Source organism: Chaetodon auriga, chromosome 4, assembly GCF_051107435.1.
Source record: "Chaetodon auriga isolate fChaAug3 chromosome 4, fChaAug3.hap1, whole genome shotgun sequence".
Taxonomy (NCBI): domain Eukaryota; kingdom Metazoa; phylum Chordata; class Actinopteri; order Chaetodontiformes; family Chaetodontidae; genus Chaetodon; species Chaetodon auriga.
The window spans coordinates 29,595,165-29,611,665 of NC_135077.1; the positions used below are offsets into that span (position 1 = coordinate 29,595,165).

The 16,501-nt window shown below is 41.1% G+C and overlaps 1 protein-coding gene and 1 long non-coding RNA gene across 3 annotated transcripts in view; one reads left to right on the plus strand and one right to left on the minus strand.

Annotated features, from left to right (window-relative positions):
- Window positions 1-12,992, minus strand: part of LOC143319942 (uncharacterized) — a 29,132-nt gene extending 16,140 nt beyond the window's left edge. Inside the window, exons 1-2 of the long non-coding RNA XR_013077108.1 lie at window positions 12,797-12,992; window positions 1,867-12,502 (exon numbers count right to left, since the gene is read on the minus strand). This is a non-coding gene — a long non-coding RNA (uncharacterized LOC143319942). The remainder of the gene's footprint in view (window positions 1-1,866; window positions 12,503-12,796) is intronic.
- LOC143319941 (uncharacterized) lies at window positions 4,037-10,017 on the plus strand. Of its 2 annotated transcripts, none has more exons than XM_076729229.1 (4): window positions 4,037-4,230; window positions 8,801-9,009; window positions 9,139-9,298; window positions 9,480-10,017. In XM_076729229.1, the coding sequence occupies exons 2-4, from the start codon at window positions 8,866-8,868 to the stop codon at window positions 9,614-9,616; spliced, it is 441 nt and encodes a 146-aa protein (XP_076585344.1). In that variant the 5' UTR covers window positions 4,037-4,230; window positions 8,801-8,865; the 3' UTR covers window positions 9,617-10,017. The 2 variants fall into 2 exon arrangements, with proteins under 2 accessions (XP_076585344.1, XP_076585343.1); XM_076729228.1 differs by lacking the exon at window positions 4,037-4,230 and adding an exon at window positions 7,966-8,073.
- Window positions 12,993-16,501: the final 3,509 nt, after the last annotated feature.

The window sequence follows — 16,501 nt, forward strand, 5'->3', positions numbered from 1 at the left end:
CAGCCTTTAAGACCAGGAAGAGACAAGATTTAATTTAAAAATAAATTAATTAATCCAAGGTAATACTACACACTTCTTTCAAAAAAGCAAAAACCAGAAATACACATCATGCAAATGAGTTGACGACCACTCTATTAATATTGATTCATTCTTATGTGGTTAAGCACATTAATCCTTTCAACTCCCATTTTCATAAAGTGTTTCCATAGAAGACAGTGTCACATCAATTGTATATCAACTGGTTGCAGGGCTTCATTCAAACTACATCACACTTAAACTGAGTGAAATATCCAAAGCCAAGAGTCCATTGTTATAGAGCTACAGCATTACATCAAACAGAAAACTGGAAACCAGCAGAAGATATTTGGGTTCTCCCACTAGAGTTTACAATAAAGCTCTGCAGCTACACAGTATAGACCAACCTACCTGTGGGAGCACAGGGGTTTAAGAGGCTAACCACAACTGCCTCTTAAAGCCTAATGGTGATGCAGTTCATTATTTGAGATACAACTGTACTGGCAATTTTGTACCAAAAAGCACAAGTCGTTTGTTGTCTTTCTGATTGTGTATTCTGACACCTGCAGACGGACTCCTTCCATGCTGTCTCGAGTGTGAGATGGCAAGAAAGAGCCCAGAGCAGGAGAAGATGTTAGATTATATACAATACATTCTCTTGTAGACATGATGACTTTGTTCTACCATCAGAACAATGTCAGCACAATAGGCACATCACAATGTGTTGTACAATAAGGAGAAAATGTTCATTTAATCAGTAGATAATAACATACGTGGTGTCATGGTCAGCAGATTATGACACACGCACACACCTAATCATATGACATGGTTATTCATTTGGCTTTAAGACAGTGAATGCATTGAACATTATGTGGCCAACTGTTACTGGAACGTGAGAGCTGCAACAGCTGTTTGAATGACGGACCTTCAATAGTGTTCTTTCTTACACAGTGGATGCCGTAGTCTGTTGCCTGACTAGCAGCTTAAGACTTCCACCGTCTCATGCAAGGGGTGAGAGAGGTTGTCCATGATTAATGTGGGCTTGGCTAACATCCTCTTCCAACCCACCTCCTCGATGATGTCCAGAGGGCAGTCCAGGACAGAGCCAGCTCTCATGACCAGTTCATTCAGTGTTTTTCTGTGCCTCTCAGAGCTTCTACAGCCCCAGCAGACCATTAGAAAACTGCAGATGTCACTACAGTGTCATACATTTTTAACAGTGTCCTACATACTACAAAGGACCTCAGTCTAATTAACAGATGGAGATGACTTTGGCCCTTCTTGTACAGGACATCTGTTTTTTCCAGTCCAGTTTTGTTGTTGAGGTGAACACCCAGGTATTTGTACTTGCTCTCAATCTCTATGTCCAAACCCTGGATGTTCACTGATGTAGTCTGTGGCACATTGCTGTGGAAGTCTGTCACCATCTCCATTGTCTTGCTGGCGTTTATGTGCAGGTGGTTCAGTTCACACCATATGACAAAGTTGGTGATGACTTTCCTGCATTCCCGTTTGTTCCCCTGTCATAAATGTCCAATAATGGCTGTATCATGGGAGAACTTTTGGAGGTGACATCTGTCAGTGTTGTGTCTGAAGTACAATGTGTAGTAGGTGAAGGGGAAAGGAGATAGCACTGTACCCTGCAGAGCCCCCGTGCTGTAAACTACACTACATCAGACACACGGTTGCAAAGCCTCACATATTGTGGTGTGTTGGTGAGGTAGTTGATGCTCCACGCAGCTAGGTGGCAGTCTAAGCAAGCAAGTTACAGTGGCTTGAGTTAAGTTAGGCTTCCAAAAGTTAGCCAGCTAACAGGAGCTTGAACAGAAACCTTAAGGTTCACTTACTTACCGCTGAATTTCTGGCAAGTTTCAGGAATGTCAAGTAATGAACCTGTGGGGGAAAATGATATACTCAGTCTAGGGGTTTTAGAGTAAAAGCAGCAGCAGGTCTATAGATTATATCACCATAATCAAGGACTGATGGAAAGACTGACTCAACTTAACTTTTCCTAGCATTGAAAAGGAAGCTGGGTCTGTTTCTGACGATCTGGGAGAGGAACAATGGATCTGGCTTGGTATATGTGGTGAGTGGCTGATGAGGGAATAGGGTGCAAGTGGGGAGATGGGCAGGAAATCTCAGGTGAGGATATGTGTGTAGTGGTACACAAGTTTGTTTGGTTCACTCTGCTTTAAGAGTAATGTTTCAGTGCAACTTTGATAGTGAGGAAAAAAATCCCAAATGCATGAGGATGCTTTTCTTTACATCTATTTTGAACATACAGTAGTGCAAGACAGACAAAATCCTCTTGCTGGGATACTGAGGTAGAAATCTAACCGATTTGATAATATGAAATCCTGGCATACTGAGACGCATTGGCTATATTTAAACAAAGTATTCAAACATGTATGTATTGCACTGTATTAAGGAGTAAAATTAGTGAGTCTCAGTAAGTGTGGCAGGTTGAGTTTCACTCTTCCCTCTTCCAGCCTGCTAAATTGTCCGCAGGCTGTGTTCAATTATCCCGCTGCGCTTTGATTGCGGGGCGGCACAGTCACTCCTAAATTCAGGTGGAGTACTGCTGCTCTGATCACTCTCCTTGACCTCCTCCAGAGCCTGGTGTCCTGGTATCTAGCGTGCGGCGGTTTGGCGTGTGACGTGTGTGCTGATCTCCCTTGGTGCTTCAGGTTATGCGTTATTGTTGCTTTACCTGCTGGTTTCCTTGCTCTGTAGCGCTGACTTTCTCCGGCGGCTTTGAAGGCTGAGCCATATGGTGGCAGGGCTCGCTCCAAGCCTGTGCTTCACCAAAACCCCGTGTTGAGCTGGCAGCGTGCGCAGTGGCCGTGTGTCTGCCCTCTTCCCATCCTGGGTGGAATGCGTGCTCGCTTTGTGGTTCGTATACCTGCGGTGACACCGCGGTTTGTTTCCGTACTTTTCCCCAAATTGTGAATAATATATTTTTTTTTTATATATATATTTTATTTCGTAGGATGTTGGGCCAAGCTGCAGTGTGTGTCAGCGTCATCAGCCTCTGGCCTATGGTGCCCGCTGCTGTTCCTGCTCCTGCTGAATTTTACCTATACTGAACTTTCTGTGACCGCTCCAGACACTGTGGCCGGAACAAGACTGTTCCGTTTCTATAGCATTGGGATGCCTGGAGCCTAGTGTCGGATTTTATGGATCAAGCTGACTGTAATTGACATTTACTCATGTGAAAATCGCACACTGTTCATTGTAATATTTTGCCGGTTTATACAATTAATGTTAGTGTTTCCTTCGTAGTTTTATTTTGTTGACAGTTTGGTTTCCCGTTATTTTACTTCATCTGATGAATTTAGTTCTGATTTTATTTTCCTTATTATATCGTTTCGTATTGTGTATATTTTCTTTTGTATGAACTGAGTCTCTTTCTGGGCAGGAGCGGTGGGGTGCAAGCCGGTGGTAGGCGGACCCCCTGGTGGTGGTGTCCCTTCACTCATCCTTTTGTTTGCCGTGTTTTTCTTGATTTCTTTTACCTCACGTGTGGTGTGGATTTCGTTTTGTTTTGGACCCTGCCCCGCCCCCTTTTGGTTTGGTGCGTCCTCCCCGGTAGGCCCCCAGCCTGGCTCCACATGCCGCTAGGTAACTCACACAGTGACATTTAATTATGGTCACCTGTCCTTTTATGACTGTCATTTTTTTTTTTTTTTTTTAAAAAAGAACATAACAATTATTGAATAAACTTTTGTATACTGTGGATCAGTCTGTCATTGTTTAGTTGAATCTGTGGGTCCTTGTGTTAGGGGTTGAGTCTAATAATTTCCTGGGGGCGAAATTCCCCCAGGTTGCGTTGTCACAACATTAGGCTGCCAAGTGGTTCCACTCGCCACATAACCCAGATAGCAAATCGTTTTGGCTTTCTTGTGGCATTTATCTGGCCTCTTTGGGGTTGTTTTGGCAAAGGATTGTGGGTTTGGGTCAGCTTTGGTTTTGTTATGATCTGCCATAATAAATAAATGGCGCGATGTTATTTTGGCCGAGTTTTGGCTTATATCTGGTTAACCAGCCAAAAAGGCGATGAGCGGGACCATATGTGTTTGAGCGCGTTCGCATTCATGATTTTACGGGAGCGCTTTGTCATCCATCTGGCTTGCCAAAAGTCTGCACAGAGACCGGGAAATTTTTAACGGTTACGAGAGATCTCACATCATTTCTCGGCGTGATCACTGTCTGGAGGTGAGTACATTTTTCCTTCTCTCCAAAGTGGTTTGTTTCTGCTAACCACAAGTTTAATGTTTTTGATCTGTTTAAGACGCGGGTCATGTACGCAACTTGCATTTTATATAGCCTAATGAATAACGTGACTGGCGGAGGTTTAAATGCATTTTTGATCTGATCCTTTGTGGCTAATGTTAGACTTAAATTAGCTAGATCGCTGAATCCAGCAGCAATCTGATGAGGATAATTAAATCTCATCTCATCATCTCTGACGATGTTGTGGTGGCTGTCAGCTGTGTGTCCGCTAAGTAAAAAGCTAAGTAAATACAGCCCGAGGCGGGGCACCGGGGCCACCGCCGTCAACATGGGGCTCTTTCGCCCCGAGCTGAGTTAGCTAGTCCCGGCCGCCGAGCCGAGCCGACGGCGGTGTGTAACGGATTTGCAGGCTTGGGAGTTACATGAGAAGGATAATCAGGATACAGAAAAGTAGGTCTGTCAGTTTAACGTGTTAATTAGATTAATTAATTACACTGCAAATGAACGCGTTACGTTATAAAAGTTAGCATTTTAAATTTGGTCCATTGAATGACTCGTAGGCTACTTGGCGTGGCACGTCACGGTAGCAGTAGCACCTGAGTAGCACCGAGGAACTTGTCCTACACCGGACGTGTTTGTCACTTCTCAGCTGCGTAGCAGTCCAAGCAGGGTGACAACAGACATGGACGCGACTCAGACGTAGGCTACTGCCCGCGGAAGCAGCGCTCGTCCTCGGCGCTTGGCTCTGCTTCTCCTTCACTCTCCGCGCCGGTCAAACACGACTCGGTTTTCACACACAGGTCTGTGTCTAGGTCTGTATGAGTGTGTGTGTGTGTGTGTGTGTGTGTGTGTGTACAGAAGCAACTGACAGATATTTATAGACGGACAGCAACAACTTAATTATTTTATTTTGAAAATTTACCGGATTCTCTCGTCTTTTCTGTGCCAGACTTCCTGTCTGTCTATTCCTGTCATGCAATACAATTTTGTTATGTCCTCGAATTCGAATTCATTATTTGGTTACCTTTAGCAGACATATTAAAATGCGATTAATTAGATTAATTAATTACAAATCCTGTAATTTATTAGATTAATTTTTAAAATTGCCTGACAGCCCTACAAAAAAGGTAGCTGTAATCCGTTACAGTACAAAAAAAGAACATGTTATCAGATTACCGGTATATTTGATAAAACAGAGATTAGGCTACTTGGCAGGATTACATTTTAAATTAAAAATAGCCTGCATACAAACACAAGTGTACTTCTCCCACAATATACACTCCACCTGTTTTTGCAATTAAGTGAACATGTTTTTGTTGGTTTGTGTTGCCATGGTTTTGTAGCAGATAAAGCAGAGAGAGAATAGTTTAATAAACTATCTGAAGAATTTTGACTATTAGTTTGTCTTACAGTTTTATTGATCACTAGATTTAGACTTGGAGTGAAGTTAGGTCATTGTTTTGTTGTTAAAATAGCTAATTGATTACCCGGGCCCCTCCACATTTTACTATAGAACTAACTGTATTTTCTTTTTCTTTCTTTCAGTTTCAGTGCACAATGGCATACAGTCAGTGGAGTAACATTCGCAGAAGAGCTCGAAATAGAGTTGATCTAATGTTCCAGTCCATGCAGAGTGAAATGTGTGACAATTCTGACTCGATGCCAACTCAGAGTGATGATGGGGGAACTGATAGGGAAAACTGTAGCGTTGATAATTCCCAGTTGTGTGATCAGACCATGCGTGAAGAAGGTTTTAGTGAAAGTGGATCAGATGAAAGTTCTGATGATGACAGCCCCTCAGCCCTTGACCTGCCATCTGCTTTGTCAGATTGGGCCACTCGGTTTGGTATTTCTCTGGTTGCCCTGTCAGCACTCTTGTCCATACTTAGAGTTTACCACCCTCTCCTACCAAAAGATGGCCGGACTTTGCTGAAAACTAAGATGAATTATTCTGTGGAAAAGTTAGCAGGTGGCTCGTTTTATTACTTTGGGGTTTTGAACACACTTTCCAGAACATTTGAGAGATTGTCAAGTAAAGTAAATGACGGACACTTGTTTAAATTGCAGCTGAACATCGATGGTTTGCCACTGTTTAAAAGTTCCTCTGTTCAGTTCTGGCCAATTCTAGGCATGCTACAAGGCTTTATGAAAAGACCCGTGTTGATTGCGTTGTTCTGTGGTGAATCTAAACCAACCTCCCTGTCAGATTACCTAGGGGCTCTTGTGAATGAGCTTAAGGTGTTGAAGGATGGTTTTCTCATTGGTCAAAAGACTTTTTTTGTGCAAGTTTGTTCAGTTATATGCGATGCTCCTGCCCGAGCTTTTGTTAAAGCAGTCAAGGGTCACACTGGATTTTCAGGTTGTGATAAGTGTACCCAGTCAGGTGTTTCCAGTAACCATCGAATGACTTTTCCTGAAAAAAATGCTCCTTGTAGGACGGATGAGAATTTCAAGGCTTTAAGTGACGAAGATCACCATAAGGGTGTCTCACCTTTTACTGAATTGAATATTGGTATGGTGAGCTGTTTTCCTCATGATTATATGCATTTGGTATGTCTTGGTGTGGTACGTAAGCTTTTGGATTTATGGATGGGTTCAGCTGGGCCTCTTCGTTGTCGCATGTCAGCTCGTCAAAGTTGCATTATATCTGACAGACTGACTGGTTTGAGAGCCTTTGTCCCTTCTGAGTTTGCCAGGAAACCAAGAGGGCTTACAGAGAGACATAGATGGAAAGCAACAGAATGGCGACAATTTCTGTTGTATACAGGTCCAGTTGTGCTGAAGGGTATCCTAGCTGACGAGCTTTACAATAACTTCTTATTGCTTTCAGTTGCCATTCATGTTCTAGCTCGGCCCTCATTATGTTCAGTACTAAATGATTATGCCAGGACACTGCTTTGCTCATTTGTGGACCATTTCAGTAAGTTATATGGTGACCATTTTGTTGTTTACAACATACATGGTCTTGTTCATCTCAGTGATGATGCAAAGGCTCATGGTCACTTAGACCTCTTTTCTGGTTTTCCTTATGAAAACTATCTGCAGATTTTAAAGAAAATGGTAAGGAAACCACACAATCCCTTGGCTCAAGTGATAAGACGTGTCTCAGAAATGGAGAATATCAGTGAGGAAAGCATTGCAGAGAAACAGAGTTGCATTGCATCAGGGCAGCACAATGATGGACCTGTGCCACAAGAGTTTATTGGAAGTTCTGTAAATCAGTTCAGAAAGTTAGTCATTGATGGTCTGACTGTTAAATCCTCATGTGGTGGTGACTGCTGCTTTAGGATTCACAATGATATTGCTTTGGTGGAAAACATTGTTCTGCATGAAGGGTTCTATCATGTGATGTACAGGTCATACACCAGAAGAGAGACATTATTCAAGTACCCTGTTGACTCCACTGAAGTACACCTGCTACACATGTTGTACCAATGTTCTTGAACAACAAGGCTATGGGTCAATTTACTTTAGAATTACCATATGATAATGTTTTCATATAACAGTGTTATATACCTGCTGGGCACATAATATTCTGTGTTTACTTTTGTATTACTACCTAGGAGTTCAGTTCATTCTTTGTATCTGATGCCAATGTTGATGTCTTTCTCTTTTGTCTCCCTCTAACAAAGGCCAAGTAGATATATCAGAGACCAAGAAGATGAGGAAAACCTCAGTCCACCGAAAAGGAAGACTGTGTCTCTTCCCAAGGCCCCCGCTATCCCAAGACCTCCCTCCAATTCCAGGCGCTTCATTCTGATGCCACATACAGATTGTGGTTTTGTTGAGGTCCCCTCATCTGTTGAAGAGCCTCAGAATTCTCAGGTATAGAATTGCATAATAGTTTTATTTCTAGTTTTAAATAAAAAATCTGTTTAACCCTCATACCTGATTACCAGAACACCTTAATTTCTGAAAGTGGACATTTTTGTTATATTTTTATTTCTACATCCACCTTCAGCATGTAATGAGCCTGGGGTCAACCCTCCGCCAGGCAATAGATCAGAGTTACGGTGACATGGCAGGGTCAGAGCAGCAGCAGAGCAGTGACATGGCAGGGTCAGAGCAGCAGCAAAGCAGCAGCATGGCAGGAACAGCAACAGCTCAGCCTGCCAGTCCACCCTATCATGGGTACACAAGAGGCTGCAACCAAATGTGTGGAAGTAAGTTTGAAGGGTGACTTCTCCCAACTGCTGTCTTGAAATCTCTCCACAGGTGTTTTATGGGACTTAAATAGACTCATTGATGGCCACTTTAGGATCACATCTTTACTTTTTGGTGTTTTAGGTCATTGTCCTACTGAGATGACTAATAACCTTGCATTATACCCCTTGATTTTTATCAGTCTTTAGATTTCATAATGCCATGTACACAGACAAGGTCTCTGGTGTCTGATGTAGCAAAGCAACCCCAAAACATCTGTGAACATCCACATTGTCTGTAGGGGCCATGTACTTTCTTGAAAAAGGGTCCCAATATTTTCATCTATGACTGTACATGCCTTCATAATTTAAAACTACCCTTTTGAACTAAACAATTCTTCTTTTTTCAGCTCTTCTGAAAGAAGTTCTAGTAAATCAACAAATTCTGTTGGATCAGCAAAAGAACATCATCAGAATGATTCAAGACATGCAAAGACCCACCAATGGTGTCACATGGATTCCCACCACTGACCTGACCATATTTCCCTTGAATGATAAATCTGCCCTGTATGCTCTTGAGAAGGATCTAGCAAGTCAACCAGACCTCCGTAAGAAACTGGTGAGCTGTTTTCTTTCTTATCTTTCTTATCTTTTCTTTTTTTAAATTTATGGTTATGCCGAATTGATGATGGAAAATGGGACTCTTTTATTTTGAATTTCTTATTTTGTTTTTTCTTTTTGTACTTAGGTCATCACTCTTGGATTGGCCGGAGGGGCAACAGTTAAAGAAACTGTGTGGGCTATATTGAAGAAGGCCATCAAAAATGATCTGGCAAAAACCATCTCATGGCGTGGCCTGAATGGCAAGGTGCCATTTGAAAAGCTCCACCTCAGGGCAGTTGTGACAGGTAAGGATTATCCCGCACCCATGGTGACTGATTTTATTTTATTTATTATTATTATTATTATTATTTTTAATTTATTAGAATTAAACAGAATTGAATCTCCCATGCCCTTTTGGCAATGCTACTTGTATCAGATTAAGTTTTTCTGCTGAATTGTTTCTTCTTTTATTTATGTCATTTTCAGATGCTGTCAGACGTAACCCCATGTTTGCCGAAGCCACTGATCTGTGCATCGCTGATGCCATTAAGAGGTGGTTCTACTGGGCAGGGGATAGGGAGGGGGGAAGGAAAAATCGTCAGCCAGACGCCAGCCGGCCGTAGTAAATTTGTTAATTTGTACAAATAAATGTATTAAAATTATGAATATTGTGTTTTTGTTTTGTTTTTTATACATACAGTCATAACACATAAATAGCACATGAGCCTAGGATACTAGGACATAGTTTCCACACAAATGAATAAACAAATAAATAAATAAATAAACAAACAAATAAATAGAATTTAAAAATATATTGTGGCATCACTTTGGTTCAATTATGGCATCCTTTTGGATCAGTTTAGGTTAGTTTTTGGCAAGGTTATGGGGTTTTGGCCTCTCTTTGGGATAGGTCTGGCAACACTTTGGAATTCCAAAATCACTTTTGGCTGACTTTTGGCTGAGATTTGTTATTTTCTTGGCATGCCATAGTTGGGCCAAATTTGGGCCAAGTAACAGCCATGACTTAAACACCTGCAAAAAATTGCATTGGTAATAAATTGAATTATGTATGTACAACTAGAAAACACAAATAGTGCAGCAGTCAGTATTGCAGACTCCTTAGGCTCTCCTGATGACTTCGGGCACTCATGGTCCTTTACTGCCTCGACTTTAAAATTATTAGTCCCCACCACAAAATTATTCGTCTTGTTTTTTTCTTTCGTGTACATGCGGCAATCCTTACAAAACATGACGGCATTTTCGTGATCAAACACAAGCCATTCACGACCTGTCAGACATTTAGCGTTAAACTTTCTTTTCTTCGTTTCGCACGCTTTGTCGACATTCTCATCCCCTGCCTCCTTCCTCTTCTTGCCCCCAGACGTCTGTCCCAACCACCGCAGCATTTAGTTTAACTTTACTTTTTACTTTTAGCTAGCTCAGTCTCCTTTTTTACAGTTTATACGCCGCCGTTCATTCTTCTTCTTCTTCTTCTTTGTGTTTGCGTTTCCGTGGTTTCTCGCGCCGGTTGCACTACAGACTGTAATGTGCCTGCGCACAGCCAATGGGCGTCTTGTACATCATCACGTAGCATTACGACAGTGTTCATGGGAAATGTAGGACGGACTGTCAGGGGGACAAATGACCAAGAACTGTAGAGCGGCTCTGACTGACATGATTGCCTAATGTATTACCGACCAAATTGGCTAGTAAGTGTTTATTTACACCCGCCAATATGAATTTTAACCCGCATTTGGTGGGTTGGCGGGTGTTAATTTAGAACCCTGGTTGCGGGGGGCTGGAGCCTATCCCAGCTAGCAATGGGCGAGAGGCGGGGTACACCTGAACCGGTCGCCAGCCGATTGCAGCAGTCTGTAAATTGTAAAAGTCTTTATGGCCTTTTATCACTAAGGTGAGAAGAGCATTCAATGAGGGAAATAGGACGAAGGGGGAAGTTTTTAGGGTGCAATCCATTGTAACTGAGAAGTTTTCATTCATTCATTCATTCATTCATCTTCTATACCCGCGTATCCCTTTCGGGGTTGCGGGGGGCTGGAGCCTATCCCAGCTAGCAATGGGCGAGAGGCGGGGTACACCTGAACCGGTCGCCAGCCGATTGCAGCAGTCTATGAACTGTAAAAAAATGTAAAATTGTCTTTATGGCCTTTTATCACTAAGGTGAGAAGAGCATTCAATGAGGGAAACAGGAGGAAGGGGGAAGTTTTTAGGGTGCAATCCATTGTAACTGAGAATTCTTGGAGGACTTCATTACGGCGTAAAAAGCGGCCTTCTTTTTGCGCATTACGGTGTAAAAAAACGGCGTAAAACCTGAAAAAACGCCGTTTTTTACGCCATAATGAAGTTGAAACGTGACTGAATGTGGCGTATTTCTGGCAGAAACGGCTTGCCATACATTACGTCGTAAAAAACATTAAAAAAAAAAAAAAAAAAAAAAAAAAGCGTAAAAAAAAGTGGCCGCGCCCAATCGCTGATCAAAACAAGCAGACCAAATCAGTTCAGCACAGATCTCCTTTGTGGCAAAGTTTGTCCTAACTTATCTTGTAGTTTCTCGTAGATTAGTATTTTGGATGATTGGCAGGAACATATCCCATAAATTAACTTCGGCGTTGTTTTAAATTCCTTCTCCATGGGTGCGGATGACACCTATCTCTCGCCCGGCGGTCGACTGAAATTGCGGCGTCGGTCGGTTCCCGTGAATCCACCAAAACCTAAAAGTGAATCCGTTAAACCCTCGAAGACAACCCTTTTATGGGCTAGCGATCAAAGCCAGTGTTCCAGTCCTTTGAACGTCACTATGTTCTGCATTCCATAAATGTGAATTGTTCGTCGCAGATGATGGTTATTATTTATTTTCTTAATTTCCATAGCAACAATCAAAACAATATTAAACTCCTCTACAGCAGCAACGTAAAGACAAACAAATCTATCAAAGTCTAATATTTCCTGAGAAGTTTCAGTACATTAAAGGATTGGTTCACATTTTTTCAAGTCCACCTTACAACCATGTGTAACCCATGTAGATATTTCTCTGCCAGTACTCTGCGATGTGTTGTGCGAGAATAAGCCAGGGAAACGGGCTGGAGGGCTTTGACTCTTGTTTTACTCAGTCTGTCGCAAATAAACACATAGGAGAGACTTGAGTGGTGTACATGAGGAGGCTGACGACACTTCTGCAGACATGCTCCAGTCAGACTCCCATTTTCACATTTGCTTTCTTACTTAAATAAAATAATAATGTTTTTCTTCAAAACAGCCAGAAAATAATACGTAAAATAAAAAAGATATCACTCTCAAAATATCATAATAAATAAAATAAAATAACAAATTAATCTCAAAGGACCCTCAATCATTCATTCAACATGTAAATAACATCTTAACCACATTAACCAATGGACATAAAATAAACACAATTAAACTTCTCCATACCTGTCACAAATAAACACATAGGAGAGACTTGAGTGGTGTACATGAGGAGGCTGACGACACTTCTGCCGAGGAGAGAGGAAAACGTCACATACACACGAAAACAAAAAAAAACTCTGCCGTGTATCAGCTCTGAGCTAATGAAGCGTGTCATTGTAAACAGTTAGCAGAAGCTAACGCTAACTAGCGTCATTAAAAGACTGCTTCGGAGTCACATTTCTCACACACACAATGCGGCTAACCATGGAAAACATTCCCCACAACATCCCGACATGAACCGCACCGACCCCGCTAAACAACAGTCTCATTTAACAACATATTTCTCATATTCGTGTGCATGAAGTTTACACACGTCTTACCTGCAGACATGCTCCAGTCAGACTCTGACCAGAGCACGCAGGTGCAGACCCTCAAACCTCCTCATCATAGCCCCTCCCCTACACACACGCACACAGCTCCCCAAAACAGACAGGCAGGAGAGAGAAACCTCAACAGTGTGAAAAATGAAATACATTGAACATTTTGGTGAAATTATATAAAAATAAATATCCAACTGTTACACATGCTCATAATGTCCACATGGTATGATGAAAACATTACTGTTGACTGTAACCATTGCTGACTGTACTGGGCCTGAACAGATCCCTTCCCCAACCCATACTTATCATTCATCTAGTATGTGTAGACATACAAGGAATGGGCTGGTTTTAATTTTCTGTTCTGTGTAAATACCAGTTTCAAAGTTCGGGTGAAGGCTTTGTCACAGCTCATGAAGAAAACACTATCAGATGAAATACAAATTCCACACTAAGAACACCCACTGGAAAATTTGACAAATTCAGCCATTCGAGGCTCCATTTCCACCTCAGCTGTGTTTCAGAATGCATTTTTTCATAGAACTGGGCTGCAAATGTTGGCCCATCCCCATCACATACATTTGAATCCCTTTAGAAAAGGATCTCCTCTTTGCTAGTAAGGACTGGAGGAATGATTACAAAAATCAATAACGCTTTCTGATGTTTTAAGACACACTTTAACTGAAATAACTACATGCAGAAGTCCATATCACATGTTAGTCATCCATTTCTGTTGTTTAGGTTATCAGATGATAGTACCAATTATCAGTTGGCTCTCACATGACATGATTTCCAGTGTTTAAATATGTTTACAGTTTAAGTAAGTTTGGTTTCTAATGTGATAAAGTTGCACAGTTAAAGTATCCTTGAGCAAGATGCTGAACCCAAAATTGTCCTCGATGCTGTGCCATCAGTGTGTGAGTGTGTGTGAATGGATACACTCATAATGAGCGTGTGTGAATGGGTGAATGCAGACTTGTTGTAAAAGCGCTTTGAGTGATTGTCAAAAGCACTATGCAAATACAGTCCACTTACCATTTTCCGTTATCATTGAAAATGGAATATTTTTTAGTTTTTGGTCAAACCCAAGAAATTGACATTTTTTAAGTTTCACAGACTAAAGAATTGATTAATAATAATAATTAAAAAAAATCAGCAGATTGATTGATAATGAAAATAACTTATTTTCAGACCTATTTTTAGTTTTTTGTTTTTTTCTGATTTACATTTGAAGTTTGTAGTAAAAACACAATTGTTGCTAAAAAGCAGTAGTTATTTGCTCATTAAACCAACTCATCTGATTTATTGATGTGGACACAAATGTGAAGGATGCCTGATGAAGGAAGAATATTCTATGTAGGTGCATCCTTTAGAGAGGCACAAACACTGTGTTGCTAAGACAAATCTGAACATGAAGTTAACACAACAGTTTTGAAGTTTTTACACTTCCACTGGGCACACAAAAAGCTGTCTCTTGAGCAACACAATATTCAAAGTCATTTTGTGCCTCAAAGCAGACTGATCACTGACAGAGTGATATTTTGTCTGTTAAATTGCTGCGAGGATGAGAGCAGCAGAACAACAGTGCTGTGCGTCTTCTGTTACTGGTGTTGAAGCAGCATTTAGAAAAGTGAACAACTGATCCTAACACAAGTGTGGCTGCTTCCTCAACAGTTTTGCAAGAGTACTAATAGCATTAATTGCTGACCCATAACAAAATACAACTCGACCTAAGAAGCAGGGCCGACCTCTGCTAAGACCAATAGTCCACTCTTCTATGACATGCAAATCTGCAAGAGCAGCCACTATATATGTCTGAATATATTTCCAAAACAATGAGAATTTAACATTTGGATGTGAATAAGAGTGTAATTAGTTGCATGAAATCAATTGTGCTGGTCCTGGACTGCTTTCTGTATGAAGGTTGAGCAGCTCCTTGTGTTGGCTACTCCAGAGGATTACTGGTACCTGTGAATGTGGATTGTGGTATGAAGTCATTGTATCTCTACAATTGGCCGTTTTGTCACTGTTCAGCTTTACTACCATCTACTGGATGTTTGGATGTACAGCATTTATTCTGCCAAGGCCCAGTGCCCTCTCTCACAGAGTTAAAAAAGTGAAAAACAATTTGTGTATCCAAATTCAAGCCAAGAAAAAAAAAAGCTTTTTTCCCCAGCCTTCCTACACTACCCAGTGTTCACTGCAACAGTAACTTTCCAGAGATGCAGAATAAAAAATGAAGATGTGCAGCAATTCAGAAAAGACACAATTTGTAAGAGCTTTCGTCAAAGGCAAATCCTATTGTTTCATCACCCCACCATCTATGGCCTTCTTGGTCAGTGTGGAGGAAACAGAGACCAAACTCAGCTCCTCCCAGCTCTTAGCCACCTTTTCATCATCAACTGCATTGCACTGCATGACTGATCATTTACTTTCAAAATACAGAGTGCGTCCACTGCCATAACTTGCAGGTGAACATTCTCTGAACAACATCTGAAACAGAATAGCAAATGTTATCAAGATAAAAGCATCTATTAAAAGAGAAAAGAGTAATAGGTTGCCACTGGCAGCCAAAAACCTCTCAGCTATCTTCTTGGCCATTGTCATGTTGGTTAATTCACGCCAATGTTGCATTCTGCTTCACTTCACATCATGTTCTGATTGGTTGTTTTTAGTCAGCTAAGCTCTGAATCGGCCGTTGGTGCACTTGTCTTTTTACACGTTTCTCTCATGTCTTTCATCTCCGGCTGCCACACAGTGTAAAGGGGCTTTTACAATGCGATTAAGATGATCTGAGCCTTAAGATGCTTGTGGGATATATGGCCCAGGTCGGTTATACATCGCACAAAGTACAAGACATGTTGGCCAAAATAAAGAACAATTCTGGTCAGTTAAAATTTAAATCTTATTTTTCTAGTTTTGGCCATTATTCCTGTCTTTAATAATAATATTGTACTCAACAAGTTAATCGCTGTGTACAGGGAACACAGCAAGCAGAAGTCAAAAAAAAAGATGAACAGAGGATGAGACAAGCTTGAAAGAAACTCCCATTTTAGCCAGTCTTATTTCAAAGAGAATTAGCATTTGAACTGTAAACATTTATCTAATTTTCAGACCAATATTATGTTCGCCTTTGACCTAACATGTAAAGGTCATGAATAATTACTGACCTTTGTTTCAGCTAAATCATGTTTTAAGATCTTTTTATGAACAACAAAGACATTTTAAACAATTACATTTTTGTATTCAGCAACTTGTTTCCTGAGAATCTTGTGAAAAAAGTTGTTAAAGGCATTGGAAATCTATTTCCTCCGTCAGCTTATTAATGAGTGATGGGTTTCTACATGATAATGCAGTCTCTGCTCTGTTTGTGATTGGAAATTGGAAAAAGGTGATGTCACATATTTCCATGCACCAATTGAAATTTAGCAATATTTGAATGAATATGTGATGACAGTTGGTGGGTTGTTTGCTTGTGCTGCCAGATCAGTGTCAAATCTGATGAGTCTACACCCACACAGTCCTGATGAAGCAGATGAGCTGACTCTTTGAGCTTTAAACTCATAATATCTCTACTAAGATAAATAAAAATATTTTTTGTCCACAACTGTAACTTTGAGCAGGCGCTCGTTGCACCTGCACCACCTTTTTCCTGTGACTGGTTGGTAAGTATGGTTCAGTCATTACTGTGGCTGTTTGTGCTTCGCT